At 40.8% G+C, this 26,632-nt stretch overlaps 1 protein-coding gene across 3 annotated transcripts; it reads left to right on the top strand.

Annotated features, from left to right (window-relative positions):
• Positions 23-20,179, top strand: DYDC1 (DPY30 domain containing 1). Of its 3 annotated transcripts, none has more exons than XM_003133089.3 (7): positions 23-177; positions 3,434-3,603; positions 4,343-4,444; positions 13,346-13,438; positions 16,081-16,137; positions 17,435-17,536; positions 20,109-20,179. In XM_003133089.3, the coding sequence occupies exons 2-7, from the start codon at positions 3,457-3,459 to the stop codon at positions 20,136-20,138; spliced, it is 531 nt and encodes a 176-aa protein (XP_003133137.1). In that variant the 5' UTR covers positions 23-177; positions 3,434-3,456; the 3' UTR covers positions 20,139-20,179. The 3 variants fall into 3 exon arrangements, with proteins under 3 accessions (XP_003133137.1, XP_020928667.1, XP_020928666.1); XM_021073007.1 differs by lacking the exon at positions 23-177 and adding an exon at positions 2,318-2,851; XM_021073008.1 differs by lacking the exon at positions 13,346-13,438 and having other exon boundaries at positions 38-177.

The raw sequence follows: 26,632 nt of genomic DNA, 5'->3' as shown, positions 1-26,632 counted from the left end.
CTACTAGAGGGTAGGTAGGCGCCTGCGTCCCGCGCCGGCTTAGAGGACGCAGGCGCAGTTGTGGAAGTACTGCTTCAGGTGCTGGGCTGAATCCTGCGAACCAAGGCAGTTTTTGCAGTTGGACCTTGTGAGCGCTGCGGTGGCAGTAGACGCCCATGCTCCCCGAGCTTCGGGAAGGTTAGTTCAGCGCCGGCCTCCTCCTCCTCCTCGGTGGTGAGCGGCGCTATGCCTTTTGGAGGGATACGGAAGGCGGGCACCCTGCCGGGGACCTGGGATAGAAAAGCAACCGAAGCGCTCGGAATCCAGGGTTGCCAGATAAAATTCGGGGTACGCATTTAAATTTGATTTCAGAGAAATAAGGAATAGCTTTTTAGCACAATATAGGATAATGCAAAATCATTCCTTATTTATCTGAAATTTAACTGGACATCCTGTATTTTTGTTTGCAAAAAAAGCAACCCTACCACTGGCCACCTTTCTCCCAAGCAGGAGCGAAGAACCTCTTTCTGTTTCTTGTGACAGCTTATGCAGGCTTGAGGCAGCTCTTTCTGTGGGAAGATGCTTTCTTCTCTTGAGCCAGGATGGCTGTTGGTGTGTATAAAAAATAGCATTACTTATAACAGGCTTTTCAGATGGGTATGTCGCTAATTCAGGAACAAGAAATAAGCCAAACGAGGTAACGAGTTCCACCTGGGTTCCGCTGATAATGCGATGCAGGCTGCCTAGATGTGAGACTAACCCTTTACTGGAGGTTTCTCCTTAGGAACCACGGGCCCATTCCCATGTGTTATCTTTCAGGAGCAGCGGCAGGAATCGGCTCCCTTTTTAATTGTTATTCCATTCCAAATGATATTAAGCTGTCAATGTAGTTATTTTTGTCTTTGAAGAAGTGCAGTGAAGATACTGTGTTCCATACTCAGCTGTAATAAGACATCAATACTAGCTTGATAGGGAATTAGGTTCGTTTGTGCCAGTTTTTAATTTGTTTTTATGACTGTATATATGTATTAGCGTTCCTTTCTCCACTGTTGTTGCTAATATAAAGGCGGCATATAAACTGCAATTTATGCATCTTGCTTTTTTTCACTTCACACTTTGTCCTAGGGATCACTCCTAATTTGGGGGATCTTCCTCTTTCTCTTTTTTTTCTGCGCAAAAATCCATTGTGTTGCTGTATCTCATCAGTCCTTTATTGAGGAACATTTGGATGGAGGTCGAAACTTGGCTATTCTTAGTAATGGTGCAGACTAACCGGTGGATATATTCATATTTTTGTAAGATAAGATCCCAGAAGTGAGACTGATGAGTCAAAATGTAAAGTCATATGTAATTTTCTACACATTTCCAAATTCTACTCCATGGGATTATGCCATTTTGTACTCTGCCACCACATTATGAGACAGAGCACTATTGGAGTATATGGATGAAACTCAGAAGGTCATTGTTTCTGAGGTTTTGTGCAGAATGTTAGGTACATTTATTCCAGAACAGGTCAAGACACACTGGCATTCTGTCTTCTATAATTGCTCATGCCTGACATGTAATAAGTTCTCTTTCTCCCTCTCTCTCTCTCTCTAGGGCTGCTCCCATGGCATATGGAGGTTCCCAGGCTAGGGGTTGAATTGTAGCTTTTGCTGCTGGCCTATGCCGCAGCAATGCGGGATCCGAGTCGAGTCTGCAACCTACACCAAGCTCATGGCAACACCGGATCCTTAGCCCACTGAGTAAGGCCAGGGATTGAACCCACAACTTCATGGTTCCTAGTTGGATTCATTAACCACTGTGCCACGATGAGAACTCCTATATATATTCTTTTTTGTTATAGTTGATTTACAATGTTCTGTCAGTTTCTGCTGTATCAATATATATTTTTTGAATAATGAATACATTTCATCAGATTCTCAGAGGAGTCTGGATTCATTAATGGTAATTTGCAAGGTGATCAGTTTCTTCAAAGCACCTGAGATAGAGTGGTTACTGCATTTCTGTCTTCCTTCCCCCTCTTTCTTCTTCTTCTTTTTTTTGTCTTTTTGCCATTTCTTGGGCTGCTCCCACGGCGTGTGGAGGTTCCCAACCTAGGGATCTAATCAGAGCTGTAGCTGCCGGCTTATGCCAGAGCCATAGCAACTCGGGATCCGAGGTGCATCTGCAACCTACATCACAGCTCACGTCAACGCTGAATCCTTAACCCACTGAGCAAGGCCAGGGAGCGAACCCGCAACCTCATGGTTCCTAGTCGGATTCATTAACCACTGAGCCATGACCGCAACTCCTCTTCTTTTCTTTCTTTCTCCTTCTTTCTCTCCCCTCTTTCTTTCCTTCTCTCCTCTCTTTTTCTTTCTCTCTCTCCTTCCTTCCTTTCTTTCTTTCCTTCTTTCTTTCATCTCTCTGATCTAAGATCGTTCCTGTCCATATTCATAACTGAATAGACTGGGACATTACTGGGAGAGTGGAGAAACTCATTCACTTGCTGCCGTGGAGAGCCAGCCCTGTTGGTGCTGTGATTAAAACACACTCCTAGAGGAGCTAGAGGAGCTTATCCTTTAGTGGGGGGACAGACATGTCCATGCACAGATAATGCTCAGGCAGTATGATAAGGGTCATGTGAGCTGTTGGGGGAAGGACGGCTGTCTTTGTGTTGCCTGGAGATGGTGGTAGCAGCCACAGCAAGGGGGAATGACAGATGATTGATGCCTTGCAGGTGAGGAGATAGTCTCCAAACTGAGAGTGAGGGGTCATCACGGGCACATATGATGGAGATGGAATTGCACAAGGTGTGAGCAGCAGAATGACAGGATGTTCTGTATGGTTAGAGCCCAGAGTATGTTGGAAGCAGAAAAGATTTCTGGAGGTGAGCTTGGAAAGAAAAGTGGAGCCAGAGCATGAAGAGCTTCATGTGCTAGTCTTTGAAGGTTTAATTTTTTCTTATTTTTTGGCCTTAAGGTATGTGGACTTTTTAAAACTTTAAGGTACTATTGTGATATTTTCTAGAAACATCTCTCAGGGGTTGGGAGGAGCATCTTAGTAAATCATTTAGGGTAACGACTCTGGAATCAAGAGTTGGGTGTGATCCCTGTGCATCATGTGCCACCTGGGCTGTTCACTTATTCTCTTTGTATCTGAATGCGAGGATTAAGTGAGCCATCACTTGCCATATAGCCATTTCATGGTCAATAATGACAGTATCCCTTTTCTGACTCTTGGAATCAAGGATCCTTCAGGATTTTGAAACTATTTTAGTTGTAGCAACTACTGTGGAACATTTTTGGAAAATGCTAGAAGTTCCCCAGAGCCAGCTTGCTTGCGCCATCCCTAATGGCAGGTTCCCATGACTGGTGACAGGATATGCTGCTTGGTTGGCCTTACTTGTCTCTACTTTGATTGTGCCTTCATCAAAAATCTCCTGCACTAATGCAAAATGTTTGTCCTTTAGAAGTTTTTACTTAGCAGTTATAAATGGAGACGGAGTATCTTCAAAAGAATCTTGGGACATGTCTAACTCAAGGGCTTGCAGAAGTGGCAAGGATGCGGCCAGTGGATCCAATAGAATATTTGGCATTGTGGATTTACAAGTATAAAGAAAATGTGACCAGGGAGCAACTGGTAAGTATGGATCTTTTTTCCTAAAATTAGAAGAGTAAAATAATTGGTCCAGCTTCTTCATTTTTTATTAAAGCTTGACATTATCATTTCTTTCTGTTATAAAAATGGTATGTTTATTACATGAACTTGGACTACCTGAAAAAGTGAAAGTAGAAAAATGAAAACAAAATACCTCTATTTAGGAGTTCCTGTCGTGGTGCATCGGAAATGAATCCGACTAGGAACCACGAGGTTGTGGGTTGGATCCCTTGCCTCACTCAGTGGGTTAAGGATCCAGTGTTGCCATGAGTGTGGCGTAGGTTGCAGACATGGCTCAAATCTGGTGTTGCTGTGGCTCTGGTGTAGGCCGGCAGCTATAGCTCAGATTAGACCCCTAGCCCGGGAACCTCCATATGCTGCAGGTGCTGCCCTAAAAAAAGACAAAAGACAAAAAAAAAACAAAAAACAAAAAACTTCTATTTAGATTTTTAAGTATTTTTAGATATTCTAGTCTTTTTTCTACGTGTTCATGTTAAGATTTTTTAAACGTAATTTGATCATATTCAATTCATAATTTTAATTTTGTGCTCTTTGTTCAAATAAAACACACATTTCCCAAAATTATTATGCAGTTTCCAAATGGACAGACTATAATTTGTTTAATCCTTTCCCTGCTGTTGGAGATTAACATGCTTTTAAGAATGTTTTCAAAAATTGTTTTACCTGATGTCACATGATGTTGTTTTTAAAACAATGCTAGAGACAAGAGGAAATGGCCCAGTTGGAGCATGAAAGACAAATAGCTCTGATGGAGCAGGAAATGATGGAGAGACTTAAAGCAGAAGAGCTCCTATTTCAGCAGGTGAGACAAAAGAGTTCAGTGGTGACTGGAATTGGTGGTGTCAGCCTCTGTGTGGTGCAACCCGAGTGCTGAAAAACTCATCTCTGGTTGCTTAGATGTGGCTTTCATGTATCTTCATCCTTATGTCTCTCTGTGTTTCTTTGCTGGAGAAGCAGAAGCAGTGGGGTAGGAAGAAAATCCAGAGAGTGAGCTGTCACAGAAGCCAACGGGACAATGTCTCATTGAGACCCGAGTAGTCAACCATGTCTATGGCTGGTCCAGTGAGATCAGAACCTGCCAAGTGCTCATTAAGTCCACGGGTGACCTTGGCGGGAGCAGTGTGTGGGGGCTGGGGTTAAGCAGGGGAGATAGAAATGGTGGCTGTAGATAATGTTTTCAAGATTCTCAGAGAAGGAATTCTGTTTGTTTGTTTGTTTTTTTTTTTTTTTTCCCCTTAAGGAACAGAGTGGGAGGGGGAGTGGTTGAAGTAAAGAAATAAAGTGGATTATTCTTAAAGTTAGCTTTACATGGAGATCAGAAAAAGTTGGGTCTGAAACATAGGTTAGGCAGGTGGAAGACCCTTCTTTGATTCAGGAAAAGAGGAGAAGATGTAGGTACATGTGATGTGTAGGTTTTATGGCACAATTTTTTTTTTTTCTTTTTATGGCCATACCTGTAGCATAGGGAAGTTCCCAGGCTAGGCGTCAAATCAGAGCTGCAGCTACTGGCCTACACCACAGCCACAGCAACACTGGATCCTTAACCCACTGAATGAGGTCAGGGATCAAACCCACATCCTCACAGACACTGTGTCAGGTTCTAAAGCTGCTGAGCCGCAATGGGAACTCTTTGTGGCACAAAAATTTTTTGTTTGTTGTTTTGTCTTTTGGGGCCACACCTGTGGCATAGGGAAGTTCCCAGGCTAAGGATCGAATCAGAGCTACAGCTGCTAGCTTATACCATAGCCACAGCAACACCAGATCCGAGCTGTGTCTGCAACCTACACCGGAGCTCACAGCAACACCAGATCCTTAACTCACTAAGCGAGGCCCGGGATCGAACCCATGTCCTCATGGATACTAGTTGGGTTCGTTACCACTGAGCCACAATGGGAACTCCCTACTTGTGGCCCAAAATTGAAAGCAGTTTCTTTTTTATGAAGTAGGGAGCATGATCATCTGCTCACAATGAGGTGGTGAGTAAGATAGGAAGTGTGGAGAGAGGGGTGAAGGGTTAAAACGGTGGCTTTGGAGAAGTCCAGTTGACCAGGGAAACTTCACATCCCTTGGTAGCACTGAATTCCCTGAGAATAAGCAGTCATAATGGGGCCTTTTGGCTTGGTTTTGTGATTATGTGGTTTTCTTCACTCAGGCTTAGATATGAATGAAGAGGTGGAACAGGCAGACCCTTTGACTGAAGTGAGTTTGGGTTAGCAGGATTGGGGTGCTAAAGATGTTGCTATGAGAATGGTTGAAGAGGTAGGTCATGGAGTGTAAACCAAATAGGGGAAATTTCTCAAATGGCTCTGGACTAATTTAATTTTTTTCTTTTTTTGTCTTTTTGCTATTTCTTTGGGCCGTTCCTGCGGCATATGGAGGTTCCCAGGCTAGGGGTCGAATCGGAGCTGTAGCCTCTAGCCTATGCAAGAGCGACATGGGATCCGAGCCGTATCTGCAACCTACACCACAGCTCACGGCAGTGCTGGATCCTTAACCCACTGAGCAAGGGCAGGGTCTGAACCCGCAACCTCATGGTTCCTAGTCAGATTTGTTAACCACTGCGCCACGACAGGAACTCCTGGACTAATTTAATTTATGGAGAGCTTCTAAACCAAGTTCAAGCCTCCCGTTTATTCCTATTGTACACTACCTAATTCTACAGTCTCAACTCCAGTTTGTATGTTATAGAAAGAGAAAGAAGCCTATTATTTGGCTGTGTGGGTAAAAAAGAAAATGTAAACATGGAAAATAGCTTCTTTGTCTTACTTCCCATCCTTGATACTGGAATAGGATAATTCAGACACCTTAGGTGGATTTGGCTGTCAAAGAAAGCCTTTGCTGCTGCTTTTTTAGTCACTGGGCTTATTTTTGTGGGGAAATTGCATAGCATTGAGTTGGATGTCAAACAACCACCCAGGTAGTCAAGTATCTGCTGCAGTCACCCCAGCTTTTTTTTTTTTTTTGTCTTTTTAGGGCTGCACCTGTGGCATATGGAGGTTCCCAGGCTAGGGGTCAAATCAGAGCTGCAGCTGTCAGCCTATACCACAGCCACAGCAACACTGGATCCTTAACCCACTGAGCAAGGCCAGGGATCAAACCCGCAACCTTGTTTCTGCTGCACCATGATAGGAACTCCATCATCCCAGCTTTAAGTGAGGATCTGCCCGGCCTCTTCCAGCTCCTGGACCTGATATTTGTTCCCTGTCTATCAGAAGAAGGAGACCCTCTCAGCAGTTCTCCTTCCCCAAGACAGATCACAGATGTGGAGATACTTAACTCTCTTTGACTCATCTTCTTTTTCACTTAGATAAAATTTGGTGATACCAGAAACCAAACACTTCTCTGGCTGTATCAATATGGAGCCATCCCCTGTGCATCAAACCTTAAGCCTTGTATTGAATATGGAAGATATAGTGATATCCTGCAGAAGATGTGATGGCCAGTTAGAGGAGTGGATTGGTGGGCAGAGATAGATGAGAGGAGGAGAAGGGACATGCAGAGAGATGGACCAACAGAGAAGAGCTTAAGAGAGAGAGAGAGGCTGAGATGAAGAGGAATAGAGAGGCCTCTCCATGTCCCCAGAGTTAAATGAGCTGGAGGGTCAGGACTCTGGTCACCCGCTTGTCTGTTTCAAGAGCAGTGGTAGTAAATACCGCTACTTGAAATTCATTGAAATTTTAGGCACTCTCCCACAAGCCTGGGTCCTTTGTGAATATGGAAATATTTTTATTGTTGTTTTCTATTTAAGAGCTTGTTTTGGAAGAAAAGCTTTTTTAATTTATTTGAATGTCTTTCTAAGATGGTTTTACTCATGTATGAAGAAAAGCAATTGGGTTTTGAACATTTCCCTTAAAATGTTAAGAAACTGGTGATGTTGATCAGTGTGGTTGGTATGTAACAACTGGACTTTGGGTTATTGTTGAGAGATTAGAGTTATTTCACTTTCTCTACCAATTTCTGAAAGTCGATTGAATGGTAGTGTTCCTACATTTCGGCTACCTAGTCCATCACTTTTATCTTAGTGGGAATGATACAGAAATATGAAGAAATTGCCTTTAACAGCCCTTTGTGAATAATGTTAGTCACTGTTTATTATGTTTTTATTTGCAAAAGTGTATTATTTTTAAAATGAATTTAAAATAGTTTTAAAATGCTCTTAATGGAGTGAGCTTGTATAAACTTGTTTATGGGGTGGCACTAGGTTAATGGTGAGAAATTGCTGAGGGGTTGGCAGACTCTTTCTGTTAGATATTTTACGGTTTGCAGGTCAAGAGGCAAAATTGAGGATGTTATGTAGATATTATGGGATATTATGTAGGTATATTATGTAGATATAGCAAGAGAGAAAACAATTTTCTACAAATGTTTTATTGATGAAATAAAAATTTTAAAAATAATAATCAAATGCAAATTTTTTTGTAATGTAGGCTTACTACTGAGAAGAATTACATCCCCTGCCCTTTTTTTGTTTGTTTTGTTTTGTTTTAATGGCCACACCTGTGGCATATGGAAGTTCTTGGGCCAGAGATTGAATCTGAGCCACAGCTGTGACCTGTGCTGCAGCTGCAGCAACACTGGATCCTTTAATCGACTGTGCCATGCCACAGGGAACTGAACCCATTCTTCTGCAGTGACCCAAGCGCCTGCATTCAGAATTTTTTTTTTTTTTTTTTTTGCTGCTGCTTCTTTTTAGGGCCACACCTGTGGCACATGGAAGTTCCTGGGTTAGGGGTTGAATCAGAGCTGCAGCTGCTGGCCTACGCAACAGTCACAGCAACGTCAGATCCGAGCCACGTTTGTGACCTACACTAAAGCTCATGGCAACGCCAGATCCTTAACCCACTGAGCAAGGCCAGAGATTAAAACACGCATCCTCATGGATACTATTTGGGTTCTTAACCTGCTGGGCCATGACTGGCACTCTTGCAGTCAGATTCTTAACCCACTGTTCCACAGTGGGAACATCTACATTCCCTTTTTAAAGATAGCTTTTTTTTTTTTTTTTTTTTGTCTTTTGTCTTTTTGAGGGCCACACCCACAGCATATGGAGGTTCCCAGGATAGGGGTCTAATCAGAGCTGTAGCTGCTGGCCTATGCCACATCCACAGCAACACTAGATCCTTAACTCACCGAGCAAGGCCAGGGATTGAACCTGCAACCTCATGGTTCCTAGTCGGATTCGTTTCCTCTGTGCCACAATAGGAACTCCTAAAGATAGCATTTTACTTAGTTGGAGTTAAAAAATAATGTTCTCTATTACCAAAATTGATTGACAGTGTTTATCTGGTTTTGTTTTTTGTTTTGTCTTTTGTCTTTTTAGGGCCGTACCTACAGCACATGGAGGTTCCTAGGCTGGGGGTTGAATCAGACCTGAGCTGTAACTGCTGGCCACAGGCACAGCAATGCCAGATCTGAGCCGTGTCTGCAACCTACACCACAGGTCATGGCAATGCCGGATGCTTAACCCACTGAGCAAGGCCAGGGATCAAACCTGCAACTTCATGGTTCCTAGTTGGATTAATTTCTGCTGTGCCACGATGGGAACTCCAACAATGTTTATCTGTTAATGCTGATCTGTAGTGAGATTTTATGTGTTTCATCTTTGAAAATATCTTTTTACACAAATAGGTTCTTGCCAAATATTGATATCTGCCCATGTGCACAAAATTTTGAGTGTATTCATCTCTCAGAAGGCACTTGTAGAATTCTGCTAGGTTTTTCTCTTGATATTTGTCCTTATCATATCATTATCTTGTGGATTCTTCCAGTTGAGGGTTGGTAAAATCTTCTCAGTCGCACAGTTAAATGGATTTTGAAATGTGGAAATTTCCTTTGCACTTATATCAAGACCTAAAAACACTCTAGAACTACAGTTTGAGCTTAGAAAATCTGCCACAGATTTGTGTGGGAATGGAAATCTAGTTTCTTGATAGCAGTAGAAGTGTATGAGGCAGCTTGACATTGTGATTCAAACAAATTAGTTGTTATTGAAATGACTTTCCTGCAGCATTAAGTTTTACATATAAATGCTGTTTTGCCTTATGCTTTTCAGTCAAATTGATTAAAAATCTTTAAGTCTGCAGCAAAAGCTAGTTTCCAAATCTATTTAATGTTTGATAATTGTGTTTGAAGATGGTTCTTAAAGTCAGTTTTAGCCTTAGCTCAAAAATTCGCAATAAAACATTACCACTGTTAGGCCATGGACCTGTTGGTTTGTAGGGCAAGTCAAGATATATTCAGCTTCTCTATCTGACAAAAAATTACGGAACCAATGATGTTTAAGATCATAAAGGTAAATGAAAGTCACTGTTGACACTGTTACAAACCAAATTTGGCTCTGCTCACTCAAGGTGTGTTGAAGGCAAATCTGTTGACACTGGGTTGTGGTGAAGAAAGGTGCAGTATTTATCGTAAGGTGCTAAGCAAGGGAATGGGAAACAAGGCTCAGATTCACTCCACATTGGTCGTTGAGTTAGGGGTTTTCTTAAAGGGGAAGAGCAGAGGGGCTAGAATTAATCATCTTGTGACATTTCTGTGACATGTCTTTTCCTTTTTTAATTGAGATATAGTTGATTTGTATATTGTGTTAGTTTCAGGTATACAACAAGGTAATTTGGTTGTATATATACACACACATTTATATTCTTTTTTTCAATTCTGTTCCATTATAGTTTATTACAAGATATTAAACATAGTTCCCTGTGCCATATAGTAGGACCTGGCTTATCTATTTTATGTATAGTACTGTGTATCTGTTAATCTCAAGGTCCTAATTTATTCCCTTCACCCCTTTCCTCTTTGGTAATCATAAATTTGTTTTCTGCATCTGTGAGTCTGTTTCTCTTTTGTAAATAAGTTCATTTGTACTATTTTTTAGATCCCACATATAAGTGATATTATGTAATATCTCATCTTTCTCTGTCCGTCTTCACTTAGTATGGTAATCTCTAGGTCCATCTGTGTTGCTGCAACATTTCTGTGACATTTCTTAATCATTGACTTTTCAGTCAGCAATTATTTTTCAGTCACTTTAAACTCAACATAAGCTCCTTTGGGACTCAGGATGTTTCTGGTTTACCATTCTTTGGCCAGGTGGCCCATGTCTTCGGAGTCTGTTAGCTCATCTTCTCCTGGAGAAAAACCTGAGTTCTACATTAATGATATCTATAATAGCAATTTTAGTACATGAACAATGTTATTGACAATAGCAATTTTAATCATATGACTAGTTGATTAGTGTTCAGTTAGCACAGGATTGAGGTCAGAGGGGACAAGAAAGGGAATAAAGTTTTGGATAGGGAGATGAATCATAAACCCAGTAAGGAAACTCGACTTTAGAGGGACTCGGTTTCAACATTGCTGGCTCAGAAACACGTGATAGAGTCAAATATTTTCATCTAAGTAGCTGCTCTTGAATCATATAATGAGGAGTTCCTGTTGTGGCTCAGCAGAAACGAATCTGTCTAGTATCCATGAGGACACAGGCTCAATCTCTGGCCTTGCTCAGTGGGTTAAGGATCTGGAGTTGCCATGAGCTGTGGTGTAGGTTGCAGACATGGCTTGGATCCCTAGTTGCTGTGGCTGTGATATAGGCCAGAAGCTACAGCTCCAATTTGACCCCTAGCCTGGTAACTTCCATATGCTGTGGATGGGTCCTAAAAAGACAGAAAAAAAAAAAAAAAATCATACAATGAAAACTCATAGGCTTCAAACACCATTTCCACAAACTTTGTAAATTTGTCCAATTATGCTTTTTTCTGTTCCACACATACTTTTTTTTTTTTTTTTTTTTTTTTTAGGGCTGAACTTGCAGTGTGTGGAAGTTCCCAGGCTAAGGGTCGAATCAGAGCTACAGCTGCCAGCCTGTGCCACAGCCACAGCAACACCAAATCCAGGTTGCACCTGTGACCTACACCACAGCTCACGGCAATGCCGGATCCTTAACCCGCTGAGCAAGGCCAGGGATCAAACCCATGTCCTAATGGACAGTAGTCAGATTCGTTTCTGCTGCACCAAAGTGGAACTCCTGTTCCACACATAATTTTATCACCACTGGTTGTAATATATCTTAGCAGATTTCACATCTGGTTGTAGTGAATTAAGGTTCTTCTCAATGTCTTTGAAAATATTCTGCCTGTATTACTGCCCCATGAAGACTGTTCATAGTGGTTGATTTTTTTTCAGTTACTTCAAACTTAGCATTGATTCCTTTGATAAATAGCAGCAACTGATCAGTGTTGGGAACATTTTTCTGCTCATCAATAGCCAGGAAAAACCACTCAAAACCATTTGCCTTGTCATTAATTGACTATTGATGCTGCTCCCTGTGTCATTGATACTTTGAGCAACTGTTTTCACCAAAAGGCTAAAAATCTTAAGTTTTTTAGACTCTGAATTCAAATTTGTTTTAATTACATCACCATTGATTAATGTATTTCTTTGCTTGGCTAACAGATGAGCCACTTGAAAATTTTAACTTTCATTGCAGCCTCCTTGTCATTTTTAAATTTTGTGAAGACATTCTTCTCTGATGAAATAATCCTGTTTTAAACTCTCTAATATTTCTGACCTTTGCATTCATGTTAGTTGAGAATATTGTGATGAGTGTTCTGGTAATGTTGATATTTACTGTATTCTTTTAGTACAGTGTTGTTGCATAAGAAACACCATTCTTTGCCAGTTAATTTGATAGTAAACCACGTGCCACTATGTATAAAAAGGCAAACATTCAAAATCCACTTTTTTCTTGTTTTGGTATGATGGCACTGATTTTTTTTTGACAATGTCTCAGTATAGTGATACGGTGCTGTGATTTATGAGGGTGAACTGTGACTTGTAGTGTGCTGAGCAGTAGTGCAAGGCAATGAGAGCACCACCTGTGGTCTCTGTTGCAAATACTCAGCTGTGCTGTTGTGGGGCAAAAGCAGTCACAGACAGTAAATGAGTGGATGAGTATGGCAGTGTTTCAGTAGAGCTTTATTTAAAACTTGACATTTGAATTTCATATATTTTTCATATGTAATGAAACATCATTATTCTGATATTTTCCAACCATTTAAAAAGGTATAAACACCATTTTTCAGAGTTCCCTGCTGGCTCAGTGGGTTAAGAATCCAGTGTTGTCACTGCTATGGTGGAGATTTTATTCGTGGCCCGGAAACTTTTGCATGCCACAGCCAAAAAAAAAATTTGCTTGCAGGCTGTACAAAAACAGGAGTTAGGTCAGGATTGACCAAAGGAATTTACTCTGTTGACCTCTGTTTTTGCATGGCTAGGATATATGTTAATTTGGGACCAGATTTGTTGTTGATTTTCTCCGGTTTCAAATAGTATACCTAAAATCTTTTTATCTGCTATTCTACAACCAAGGTTTGGCTATTTGAAGATCCATCCTTAAAGACATTTTTATCTGAAAAAAATGATTATACTCTTATTTGTAGCTTCAAGAACAGAGAAAATGACTTGATTTTGTACCAATACTGCTTTTCTAAAATTAGCAATTAAGGAGGCTTACATTTTAATTTTACTTTAGGAAATATTTGTAAAAAGCTAACATGTTAGGTGACTGTGACCATTTATTTTTGCAAGTTCTGCAATTTAGGTGAGTGTAAACTTTATTATCATGGGACATTTCACTGTAGTAGAGTAAATTCCTTGCAATTGGTATGACTCTAATGTGACTTATTTATTTCTGAATATTCAGCAACAGCTGGCATTCCAGCTGGAGTTGGAAATGCAAGAAAAAGAGAGACAGAGAATAGAAGAACTGCAGAGAGCTCAAGAACAATTTGAGAGGGTAATTTGAAGTTTTATAAAAATCTGTTTTATTTTAAAGCCTCTTAGACTTTGCAGACTGTTTCTTCCAGTTGTTATAGCATGGTCTAAGACCTGCCACACATTATTTATGTGACTTAAGTTCTATAGCCTTTTTCAGTCTCAGTTTACCTTTTTGAAAAGTAGGGCTAAAAGTGTAATATTATTTCTAGCATCTCACTGGGTTGTTGTAAGGATCAAACAAAATTGTGTATGTGAGACTCCTTTGTGAACATTGATACTGTCAACATTGTAGTCAAGAGATAGTTATTTCTAATTATGGGAGCTAATGCTGAAGGTTAAGTTCTTTGTAGTAGTGGGAGTATTCTGATCTCTGAGATAATAGTACATCTCTTTTCTTGATGTTAGATGGATTATCAACAGGGATTTACATTTAAAAGTCTGTTTTTATATGGATTTTTCATGGCTTTCTTTAAATAAACTATTCATTAACATGCATCAAAAAAAAGTCCATCCCCTTTGATTGTGTTTGTCTTATGTCAAGCCTTCAGTTTGGCCAATGTTTCCATATATGCAAAAAATATTTCATACAGACCAGATTTTTGTATGACTGAGTTATACTTTTCAACTGGAAATTTCATATTGTACACTTATAGCTAGTATCTGTTACTCAAATGTTACTCCTCTGTTGATTCCATATTTAAAACTTAAAACAGAAGCAGGTTTTATAGAATATATTTATTAATGACCTAAATGAGCGCATATTATTAAAAGAAATTTTTAAAAGTTGGAAGGGTAAATTAAATTTTTTTTAAAAATGGGCTTTAATTAATTAATTAGCTCTCAGGATAACTCAGTTTAGTCTTTTCTTCCCAATGTATTATACTCATCATTCTACAATAAGAGATCAATCTATTGAGAATTGTTCTTTACAAAATAAAATAAGTCAGTCCTGTTATAGCCCAAGTATCAGCAAACTACTTTTGTGAGTCAAAAAGATGAGATTTTTAAAAGGATAAATCCAAATCTCTATACATACTTTTAAGAAATAGAGATGCTGGTGTTATGTTAGTCTGAACGTGGTAGGACACATGGATATCCATGCATGTGCACACCCATATACATTCAAGCCCCCTTTCTCTTCACTTAAGATCCAGTGATCTCAAATGAAAGAAGAAAAACCAGCATATGTCAAGAAGACAGTGATCAAAATAAGAGAAATGAAAGTTTTTGTTTGTTTGTTTTGTCTTTTTTCCTTTTCTAGGGCCGCTTCCCACAGCATGTGGAGGTTCCCAGGCTAGGGGTCGAATCGGAGCTGTAGCTGCCAACCTATACCACAGCTCATGGCGACGCCAGATCCTTAACCCACTGAGCAAGGCCAGGGATCGAACCCGCAACCTCATGGTTCCTAGTCGGATTCAGTAACCACTGTGCCACAACGGGAACTCCTGGAAGTATTTTTAATTGAGCTGCCCAGATAGCTGTATCTGAGTGCGAGAAAGCCTGTGATTTATGGAAGGGATTAGCCCCAGAGGGTCCCATTCATGTTACTCACTATCTGCAGGCACTGTCAGACTGTGTGACCAGAGCCACAGGAACTTTAATAATCCATATTCCTACTGGCTTCTCACCCCTCTCCTGCCACATAATGCTGCCTGATCTCTTGCTCAGAGACAAATTCATCCATGTCTTTTTGTCCTGGCCTTTGTGTGGCTTCAGAGATAATAAATTATCATTTGCAAATGGAAATTTATTGGAGGGATCCTGGGTTGAAGAAAAGGTTTTACAACTAAACTGTGAAGGGCTCTGATACAACCAGGTCTTCCAGACCTTTGAGAGCAAGAGAATCAATGCCACCAGGGTTCTCGTGTCTGCTCTTCTCTCTCCTTGTGGCCTGGTTTGGTGCTCAGGGGTGAGGATACGGTCCTGAATGGTTCTTGAGTCTCATAATGTTGCGGCTCCTACCATCTGAAAGGTATGGATTCCTTTGTTTTGGGTTTTAGTCAAGAAAAGAATCTTGGGGAAGAATCCCGACTGGCTTAGTTTGTGTCCAGTATCCATCCCTTAGCTGGGGAGCAGGGTCCTGCAAGAACACGGACTTCCCACTACAGCCATGCAGTTGTAGGATAAGACGTGCCCAGGAGAAGGGAATGATCTTGAGAAAGTAGGTTTGACTTGGTTAATGGATTCTGTATTTTCACATGAAAGAGATCTCCCATGTGCTTAGAATATTAGAGAGAACTTACACATTGAATAGTGACTAGGGCCAGATTAATTCCTTCACAAATACTTGCTTCTCTCTTACTGTGTGTAAAATTCTACTTAACTGTAAGTTCTTTCAAAATCTCTTAAGAGTTTATTAAAGTTTTTGTTTTGTCACTTTTCACACTTGCTAGTAATTTGGCTTCAGGTTTAATGTTTCAGCCCATTTCATTTTTTAAACTGTTCTATTTAATTATAAATAAAATATGGTAATCATCTATTAACAGTGTTAAATGAGACTGTATTTGCAGTTTTTGGTGTATTCAGATCAGCGCTCTAAGAGTGACAACATTTTTGCTGTTAAGTTGATCATAATGTAATAAAAATATTTGAAAATTAAATATGGAATCAAAAACACTATATTATATTGAAAGTATTTTTCTTCATTTTTGTATATTATAGGAATTGAGAATGAACATGGAAAATATAGCTAAGGGTGAAGATACCTTACATGGAGAGGTGAGAAGAAAGTTACTCTGTGATATGGGAAATGAATAAATATCCTGGAATGTAAAACTTAATTTTGATGCATTAATAGCTAAATTTTTAATGAGATTATCAAAACTGATAGTCCATATGTATTATAGTAATAACAAGTCACAAATATGATGTACTTTATCTATTTATTTGTCTTTTTAGGGCTGCACCTGTGGTTTATGGAAGTTCCCAGGCTACAGGTTGAATCACAGCTCTAGCTGCTGGCCTATGCCACAGCCACAGCAATGCCAGTTCTGAGCCGAGGTTTCGACTTACACCACAGCTTACAGCAATGCCAGATCCTTAACCCAGTGAGTGAGGCCCAGGATTGAATCTCCATCCTCATGGATACTAGTCAGATTCGTTCCCGCTGAGCCACAATGGGAACTCCAATATGATGTGCTTTAAAGTAAAATCTCAAAATGGGTAAAACTGGGACATTCAGTTTGTTTTTGTAATTTTAAAAACCATAATATTATGATATCATTGACCACATGATTACTTGCAATGATATGTTTTAAATTTCTGAGTGGTTTTGGTTTTTTTTTTTTTTTTTTTTTTCTTTTTAGGGCCACACTTGTGGCATATGGAAATTCCCAGGCTCCGGGTCAAATCAGAGCTGCAGCTGCCTGCCTACACCACAGCCCAGTAACGTGGGATCCAAGCAGCATCTGTGGCCTACAACACAGTTCACGGCAATGCCGGATCCTTAACCCACTTAGCGAGGCCAAAGATTGAACCCAAATCCTCCTGGATACTAGTCGGGTTCATTTTCGCTGAGCTACAGCAGGAACTCCATGAATTTCTGGGTCTATTTTTTTAAAACACATTTTAGCATTTATTTATTTATTTATTTTTTTATTTTTATTTTTTTGCTATTTCTTGGGCTGCTCCCTCGGCATATGGAGGTTCTCAGGCTAGGGGTCGAATCGGAGCTGTAGCCGCCGGCCTACGCCAGAGCCACAGCAACGCTGGATCCGAGCCGCATCTGCAACCTACACCACAGCTCACGGCAACGCCGGATCGTTACCCACTGAGCAAGGGCAGGGACCCAACCCGCAACCTCATGGTTCCTCGTCGGATTCGTTAACCACTGCGCCACGACGGGAACTCCTAGCATTTATTCTTAAGAATTCTCGTCATTAACAGGTATTAGTGTTCATTCTATTAATTGACAGTGTTGAATTTTGATGGTATAATTCAGAAATGTCTCATCAAAACTGAAAGGAAATTAATGTATTAATGTATTTGAAAGTGAAAATGAACTCTCTGATTGTAGGACAGAGCCGACTCAGGCAAAACACTGGCTGAAATCAGTGATCGTTACGGGGCACCTAACTTGAGCAGAGTGGAAGAACTTGATGAACCAATGCTATCTGATGTAAGTATCCTTAGGAAATTGTTTTGTGAAAAGCAGAATTTTTTTTTTTTTTTTAACTTTAGGAAGGCCTAGTGCATATGAGGCTGGGGTTGGATGGCAGATGGGCCTTTTGCTTCATAGAAGGAAAACCAGTTTTCTGGATGCCAGCATATCCCTAATTGGCCTTCTGCCCTTTCGTGCTGCGTGTTACTGGCTCTGAGGGTGCAGGCAGGCACATGTCTGGCTCCACACAAATGTGTGGGCCCTGAGTGGGAAGCAGCTGGGAGTTGGTGTTAAGGTAGCAGTGTGCCCTCCTATGCAGAGCGTGATATGTATGTTTAGAGTGAGGCTTTGAAAATTTCAAAATCTCTTCAGAATAGGTATTTAAAAGCATGTGGTGAAATACATAACCTTTAAATTAAAATTTGGGGGCCAACACTGACCCAAAACATGGAGCCAAATAAATATCTTAATGAGAGTGCATGCTTTTATAGTATATAAGCACATCTGCTATTTAATAAACATGTAATGTTTGCTATTGTGCCACACATGGTGCTTGATGCTGTTATGAGTAAAACAGGTCATTTTTGACCTTGTCTAGGGGAGAGACAATTGGATAAGCAATTAATAGTCATTATTAGGAGTTTCCTTGTGGTGCAGTGGGTTAAGGATTTAGTGATGTCATTGCAGCCGCTTGGGTTGCTGCTGTGACACATGTTTGATTCCACCCAGGAACTGCTACATGCTGGTGGCACAGCCCCCCCCCCAAAAAAAGAGTGACCAGGTAATTTATTGCCCAAACCAGTATGCTTTGAGAACAAAGGGCAGAGCTGTTGGTAATTGAGCCAAGTCAGCTGGATGTAAACCAGGACTGGCCTGACAGAGGGATTCATTGAGTCACCTTCGTCAGTGAGCACTGACAAGGTGGGACAACTGCCCGGTTGAAGACTCTTGGTCAGGAAAGGCTTCCTGAAGGAAATCCACTTGTCCCTTGGTGGGAGGCTGAAAGCACAGAGTGTGAAGACCCAGCTCAGGGAGAATAGAGAGAGTAGGAGGCAGAGAGAGATTGGAGCTGAGGCAGTGGGGAAGGCAGGGGCCAGACCAGGAGAGCATGTGTAAGGTGGGCTCAGAAGTTTATATTTTATCCTGGGGACAATGGAGGCTAACATGATCAAAGCTGCATTTGAGGAAGGCCATCTGGCCACAGGATGTGGAAAAGACTGAAATGATAGATTTGCAGAGACCCACTAGGAGGTTCTTGTAATCTGGAGAGAGATGGCATTGATGGCCTGGAGTAGTAAAGGGTGTTTTCAAGAGCTGTTCAGAAAGTAGAGCTGGAAGGATTTGGTGCCAATCAGTCTGTGGTTACATTCTTATTAAATGGCTGCCATGTTTCAGTACTGTGCAGGGAGCTAGACAATGCCAGTGAACAAAACATATTGAGTTCCTGCTCTTTGGGGTCCATGGGCAAGCCCAAAATGTGCTCTCAGGGGACAGAGCAGGGAAATTAGCCCACGTGAGTCTCCTCCAGGAAGTGTCATTTAAGAAACTAGCCTGAGATAAGCCCTGCAGATGGAAAGGGCGAGATGCTTTCAAAGAACTGGAGTAGTCTATTATGGCTGAGTTGCATGGAGCCAGTAGAATGGTGTGATTTGAAGCTGGAGATGTGGGTGGAGATCACACTGATCACACTGAGCTCTGTGAGTCGTGTTAGGGATTTGGGACTTGAGTGCCGTGGGAGTCATCGAAAGATGTATGTGAGGATTAGATATGTGTTTTTAGAAAGTGGAGCGAGGATTTGAATGGGTAGGCGTGGAAGCAGGAGACCACCTAGGAGGTTATTAGAGGCAGCCACATGCAAGGTGATCAGGGCTAGGACCAAGGTGCAGACAGCAGAGATAGGGACAGCTGAGTGGATTTGATATTGGTCGAGAGGATAAAGGAGAGAAAGAAATCAAAGATGAAGCCCAGATTTCTCCCTTGGACAGCCTGGATGCTTCACCATTTTTTTGAGCTTTCTCATTGGTTGAATTGAGGAACATATGAAGAGAAAGTAGGTTTTGTGAAAATGATGGCTTCAGTTGTGGACATGTTGAATTTCAGGTCACTCTGAGGTATGCAGGTAAAAATGGCCAAAGACCAGTTGAAGTACAATGTGGATCTGAAGGACAGGAGGGAGGTCCAGCAGGAGATAGGAGTTCAGCGGTCATTGGCATATAGGCTTAGTGCAGCTGGGAGTGTGAGTAAAGTACCTAGGAGTGCATGCAGATGTGAAGGAGGGGGCTCAGGGTGAAACCCTGAGAAATTTCAACATTTAAGGGGTGGGTATGGGACCCCTATAAGAAGGATATAGATAACAGTAAGAGAAAATAGCAAGAGAAGTAGAAGAAAGGATGGGTTAATAAATACACTGAGAACACAATTACATTATTGTTATATTGAATTTGCATTTTACTTGAAATAATCTGAAACTATCAAAAAACTTGATTTACATAGTCACATAGAAATTACCTAAGCTCTAATTTTCTGTGACTTGTATATTTTCACAGTTCTAATTGTATTAAAGCATATTTACTTTTTATTTTGTTTTTAGGTTGCATTAAACATTGATCAAGATTTGTAGAATCAACCAACCTAAGAACAATAAATTTTTCTTGTTTCAAATTTCAAAGTGTGAGGTCCCCAAACATATTCCACCCCCAAACTTGAATTCTACTTTTTTCCCCTCTGAAGACAGCTTTGTAAATGGGCTTCAAGGGTGGTCTTAAAATATTGTTTTGGATTTCTCAATGTCACTAGTTACTGTATGATTCCATTGAGAGGTCGGGAGAGAGCAACTAAAAGGGGCAGTGGGAGACAAGCTGAAAAGAATGTGAGTATCTGTGTGAGAACAGATTGCCTAAGATGGAAGTTACTGGTCTGTGAGAAGTGAAAGAGGCTGCCACGATGTAGTGCTCAGGAATATTCAACATGCTTTAGATATGGTGTTTCCTCCTATGAGAACACTTCAAAGATTTCCCCAGTTTGCTGGGAAGCGATGCTCTAGAGTACCACTTAATCCATGCTTATTGATGGGACTGTGATGGGGAGGGATGGAACGTACCTGGGTACAGAGAAGCAGCATTTCTTCTTGAACAATCATTGGGCAAAGTTGCTGTGTTGAAAGGAAGATCTCACTGGATACAGGCCCTGCAGTGTGTTCCCTTCAGTAGATACTGGATGGTCTGCAGACCCTGACTGTACTCTTGGCCTCTTGGAAGTTTCAGGGCTAGCCTTAAACTTTAAGGAGAACTTTACTTCCTTTATAAAATTCTTCCAAATCTACGTCTATGTTATGAGACCTTTCTGTTCCTTAAGACAGAATGGTATAGGCATGGAAGCGTAAATGCCAGAAAGAGGCTTCTTTAAAAAAACAGTTTTGGTTTTAGCTATAACATACCTTTCCTGGGACAGTGAGAACAGAACAGCCTAGGTGCTTAAATAGGAAAAGAAACAGGGAAAAACTATTGATTTCATAGAAAAGAAATATTATCTTAGGAGTTCGTGTTGTGACTCAGTGGGTTACAAAACCAACTAGTATCCATGAGGATGCAGGCTTGATCCCTGGCCTCGCTCAGTGGGTTAAGGATCTGGCATTGCCCTGAGCTGTGGTGTAGGTCACAGATGCTGCTCAGATCCTGCATTTCTGTAGCTGTGGCTGTGGCTGGCAGCTGCAGTTCTGATTCAACCCCTAGCCTGGGAACTTCCATATGCTGTAGGTGCAGCCTAAAAAAAAAAAAAACAGAGAGAGAAATATTATCTCATCATATATGTTCTGTATATTTTTTGAGGAAAAAGTCCCAGGTGCCCTGAAGAGATGACTTTTGTGTCCGTCAGGCTACCAGGCACTGTCTGCCCTGCACAGATGCCCTGAGTTCACTCCACCCAGGCAAGAGTGTCTCAGGCATCAAGACAGTGTCCTTCAAGGCCTTGACCTCAGCCTAAGTGGCACCATCATGGAGGGATAGGTGTGGAAGGGCAGGCTCAGAGGGCATCTTGGGCTCTGCGCAGCCCATGGCACTCTCCAAAGGGTGCATGCAGTCTGGTGCAAAGATTTGACAGCAAGGGTCTCCTGAGTGTTAGGCAGCACTCAGGAGAGTTCAGAGGGTAAAGCATTATGGATCTGGGGTAGTCCTGTTTAAAGAGCTCCCAGCTGTAGCTAGGCATGAGAGGGAGGAGGTGGAAGAGGGTAAGAAAGGTCGATGACACAGATCCAACCTATGGGGAGGGAGCAGAGCCTTCGTGAAGATTTAGCTGGTGATCAGGATGCCAGACAAATGGGCTGGTGTAAGGGAAGAGGCGCCTATCCCCACAAGGAGATGGCTCACAGGTAGAGCAGATGCCTGGGCCCATTGGGACTGGGGCACTGCCATCGTCTTCAGACAGACAGCTGTGCTGAGTCTGGATCTAGGCTTTAGTGTTTCTTGCCAATGGCAAGATTTATTTTAGACCCACCCAAAGGATGGGGAGGAGATGGCTCCTTTTCTGGCAGACTTTCTGTTGCCAGATGACATCCTGTTGTTGGTTGAAGTATTCTAGATTTTCCTACTGATCTGGTCTTGTGGAAGGCAAGGATAACAGAATAGGAGGAGGAAATGGATGAAAGGATGTGGAGAGATAAACAGGATGTACACACAAGTAGTTAAACTACATTTTCTCACTGAAAATGATGAGTTAAAACAAACCATTAAAATACAAGTGCACTGGCGTTCCCATCATGGCTCAGTGGTTAACGAATCCGACTAAGAACCATGAGGTTGCGGGTTCGATCCCTGGCCTTGCGAAGTGGGTTAAGAATCCAGCCTTGAGTTGTGGTGAGTTGTGGTGTAGGTCACAGATGCAACTCAGATCCTGTGTTGCTGTGGCTCTGGCAGAGGCTGATAGCAATGGCTCCGATTAGACCCCTAGCCTGGGAACCTCCATATGCCATGGGTGCGGCCCTAGAAAAGACAAAAAGACAAAAAATAAAATAAAGTAAAATAGAATAGAATAGAATAGAATAAAATAAAAGTGTATTAAATAGACATTGCAATTTTTTTGAATGAAAGATTCTTTAAATTCTATAGTGCTTTATAATTTTCAAGTTTCACACATATGAAGAGAAAATATTAAAAGCAGCTAAGGTAAAGAAACAAATAACATACAAGGGAACCCCAATAAGGTTATCAGAAGATTTTTCAGCAGAAACTCTGCAGGCCAAAAGGGAGTGGCATGATATACTTAACGTGATGAAAGGAAAAAAACCTCCAACCAAGATTACTCTACCCAGCAAGGCTCTCATTCAGATTTGAAGGAGAAGTCAAAAGCCTGAGAGATAAGCAAAAGCTAAGAGAATTCAGCACCACTAAACCAGCTTTACAACAAATACTAAAGGAACTTCTATAGACAGAAAAGAAAAAGGCCGCAACCAGAAACAAAAATATCACAAATGACAAGGCTCGCCAGTAAAGGTTTATATACAGTAAAGATACGCACGCAATTATGCCACCAAAATCAGAAATTGTGAGAAGAGGAGGGTATAACTGCAGGACACTGGAATGCACTTGCAGTTAAAGAGAACAACAATTGAAGTCGTATAGACTTTTTTTTTTTTTTGTCTTTTTAGGGCTGCACTTGCAGCATATGGAGGTTCCCAGGCTAGGGGTCTAATCAGAACTGTTGCTGCTGGCCTACACCAGAGCCACAGCAACATGGGATCCGAGCCGCATCTGTGACCTACACAACAGCTCACCGCAATGCTGGATCCTTAACACACTGAGTGAAGCCAGGGATCAAACCCACAACCTCATGGTTCCTAGTGGGATTTGTTTCCACTGCGCCACAATGGGAACTCCTATACAGACTCTTAGATCAAAACTTCAGGGTAACTGCAAACCAAAATCTACAATTGATACAAAAAACAAATAAGAAAAATGAACTCAAATACAACACTAAAGATAGTCATCAAACCGCAAGAGAAGAGAACAAAAGAAGGGAAGAAAAAAGAGCAACAAAAATCCAAAACAATTAATAAAATGGCAATAAGAACATACGTATCAATGATTACCTTAAATGTTAATGGACTAAACTCCCCAACCAAAAGCATAGACTGGCTAAATGGATACAAAAACAAGACACATATATATGCTGTCTTCAAGAGACCACCTCACATCTAGGGACACATACAAATTGAAAGTGAGGGGATGGAAGAAAATATTCCATGCAAACGGGGATCAAAAGAAAGCTGGAGTAGCAATACTCATATCAGACAAAATAGACCTTAAAATGAAGAATATTTTAAGGGACAAAGAAGTACATTACATAAAGATCAAAGGATCAATCCAAGAAGAAGATACAACAATTTTAAATATCTACACACCCAACATAGGTTCACCACAATATGTAAGGCAACTGCTAACAAACTTAAAAGGAGAAATTGACAATAACACAATCATAGTTGGGGACATTTACACTCCACTTACAGAAATGGACAGATCATCCAGACAGAAAATCAATAAGGAAGGAAACACAGGCCCTGAATGAAGCATTAGACCAGTTGGACCTAATAGATATTTATAGAACATTCCATCCAAAAGCAACAGAATACACATCTTCTCAAGTGCACATGGAACATTCTCTAAGATTGATCACATTCTGGGCTACACATCAAGCCTCAGTAACTTTAAGAACATTGAATCATATCAAGCATCTTTTCCAACCACAATGCTGTACAACTGGAAATCAACAAGAAAAAAACTGCAAAAAACACAAACACATGGAGACTCAACAACATGCTACTAAACAACCAATGGATCACTGAAGAAATCAAAGAGGAAATTAAAAAATACCTAGAAGCAAATGACAACAAAGATACGACACTCCAAAACCTATGGGATGCAGCAAAAGCCATTCTAAGAGGAAAGTTTATAGCAATACAAGTTCACCTCAGGAAACAAGAAAAAGCTCAAATAAACAACCTAACTTTACATCTTAAGCAGCTCAAGAGAGAAGAACAGACAAGTCCTAAAGTTAGTAGAAGGAAGGAAATCATAAAGATCAGAGCAGAAATCAATGAAATAGAAATGAAGAAAACCATAGAACAGATCAGTGAAATGTAAAGCTGGTTCTTTGAAAAGATCAACAAAATTGATAAACTCTTAGCCAGACTTATCAAGAAAAAAGAGAGAGGACTCAAATCAATCAAATTAGAAATGAAAAAGGAGTAACAACGGACATCACTGAATACAAAGGATCATAAGAGACTACTATATGCAACTATACAATAAAATGGAAAACCCAGAAGAAATGGACAAATTCTTAGAAAAGTACAATCTTCCAAGACTAAACCAACATGAAATAGAAAAGATAAATGGACCAATCACAAGAACTAAAATTGAAACTGTGATTAAAAAACTTCCAACAATCAAAAGTCCAGGACCAGATGGCTTCACGGGTAAATTCTATCAAACATTCAGAGAAGAGCTAACACCTATCTTCTGAAACTATTCCAAAAAATTGCAGAGGAAGGGACACTCCCAAACTCATTCTATGAAGCCACCATCACCCTGATACCAAAACCAGACAAAGATACCGCAAAAAAAGAAAACTACAGGCCAATTTCACTGATGAACATCGATGCAGAAATCCTCAGCAAAATACTAGCAAACCTCATCCAACAATACATTAGAAGGATTGTACATCATGATCAAGTGGGATTTATCCCAGGGATGCAAGGATTCTTCAATATCCACACATCAGTGTGATACACCATATTAACAAACTGAAGAATAAAAACCACATGATCCTCTCAATAGATGCATAAAATGTCTTTGACGAAATCCAACACCCATTTCTTTTTTTTTTTTCCCCACTGTACAGCAAGGGGGTCAGGTTATCCTTACATGTATACATTACAATTACATTTTTTCCCGCACCCTTTCTTCTGTTGCAACATGAGTATCTAGACAAAGTTCTCAATGCTATTCAGCAGGATCTCCTTGTAAATCTATTCTAAGTTGTGTCTGATAAGCCCAAGCTCGCGATCCCTCCCACTCCCTCCCCCTCCCATCAGGCAGCCACAAGTCTCTTCTCCAAGTCCATGATTTTCTTTTCTGAGGAGATGTTCATTTGTGCTGGGTATTAGATTCCAGTCATAAGTGATATCATATGGTATTTGTCTTTGTCTTTCTGGCTCATTTCACTCAGGATGAGATTCTCTAGTTCCATCCATGTTGCTGCAAATGGCATTATTTCATTCCTTTTTATGGCTGAGTAGTATTCCATTGTGTATATATACCACCTCTTCCGAATCCAATCATCTGTCGATGGACATTTGGGTTGTTTCCATGTCCTGGCTATTGTGAATAGTGCTGCAATGAACATGCGGGTGCATGTGTCTCTTTCAAGTAGAGTTTTGTCCGGATAGATGCCCAAGAGTGGGACTGCGGGGTCATATGGAAGTTCTATGTATAGATTTCTAAGGTATGTCCAAACTGTTCTCCATAGTGGCTGTACCAGTTGACATTCCCACCAACAATGCAGGAGGGTTCCCTTTTCTCCACAGCCCCTCCAGCACTTGTTATTTGTGGATTTCTTAATGATGGCCATTCTGACTGGTGTGAGGTGGTATCTCATGGTAGTTTTGATTTGCATTTCTCTTATAATCAGTGATGTTGAGCCTTTTTTCATGTGTTTGTTGGCCATCTGTATATCTTCCTTGGAGAAATGTCTATTCAGGTCTTTTGCCCATTTTTCCATTGATTGATTGGCTTTTTTGCTGTTGGGTTGTATAAACTGCTTATATATTCTAGAGATTAAGCCCTTGTCAGTTGCATCATTTGAAACTGTTTTCTCCCATTCAGTAAGTTGTCTTTTTGTTTTCTTTTGGGTTTCCTTTGCTGTGCAAAAGCTTTTCAGTTTGATGAGGTCCCATGGGTTTATTTTTGCTCTTATTTCTATTGCTTTGGGAGACTGACCTGAGAAAATATTCATGATGTTGATGTCCGAGAGTGTTTTGCCTATGTTTTCTTCTAGGAGTTTGATGGTGTCCTGTCGTATATTTAAGTCTTTCAGCCATTTGGAGTTTATTTTTGTGCATGG

The sequence above is a fragment of the Sus scrofa genome, chromosome 14 (assembly GCF_000003025.6).
Source record: "Sus scrofa isolate TJ Tabasco breed Duroc chromosome 14, Sscrofa11.1, whole genome shotgun sequence".
NCBI lineage: Eukaryota > Metazoa > Chordata > Mammalia > Artiodactyla > Suidae > Sus > Sus scrofa.
This window is presented reverse-complemented; position numbering and strand designations above follow the sequence as displayed.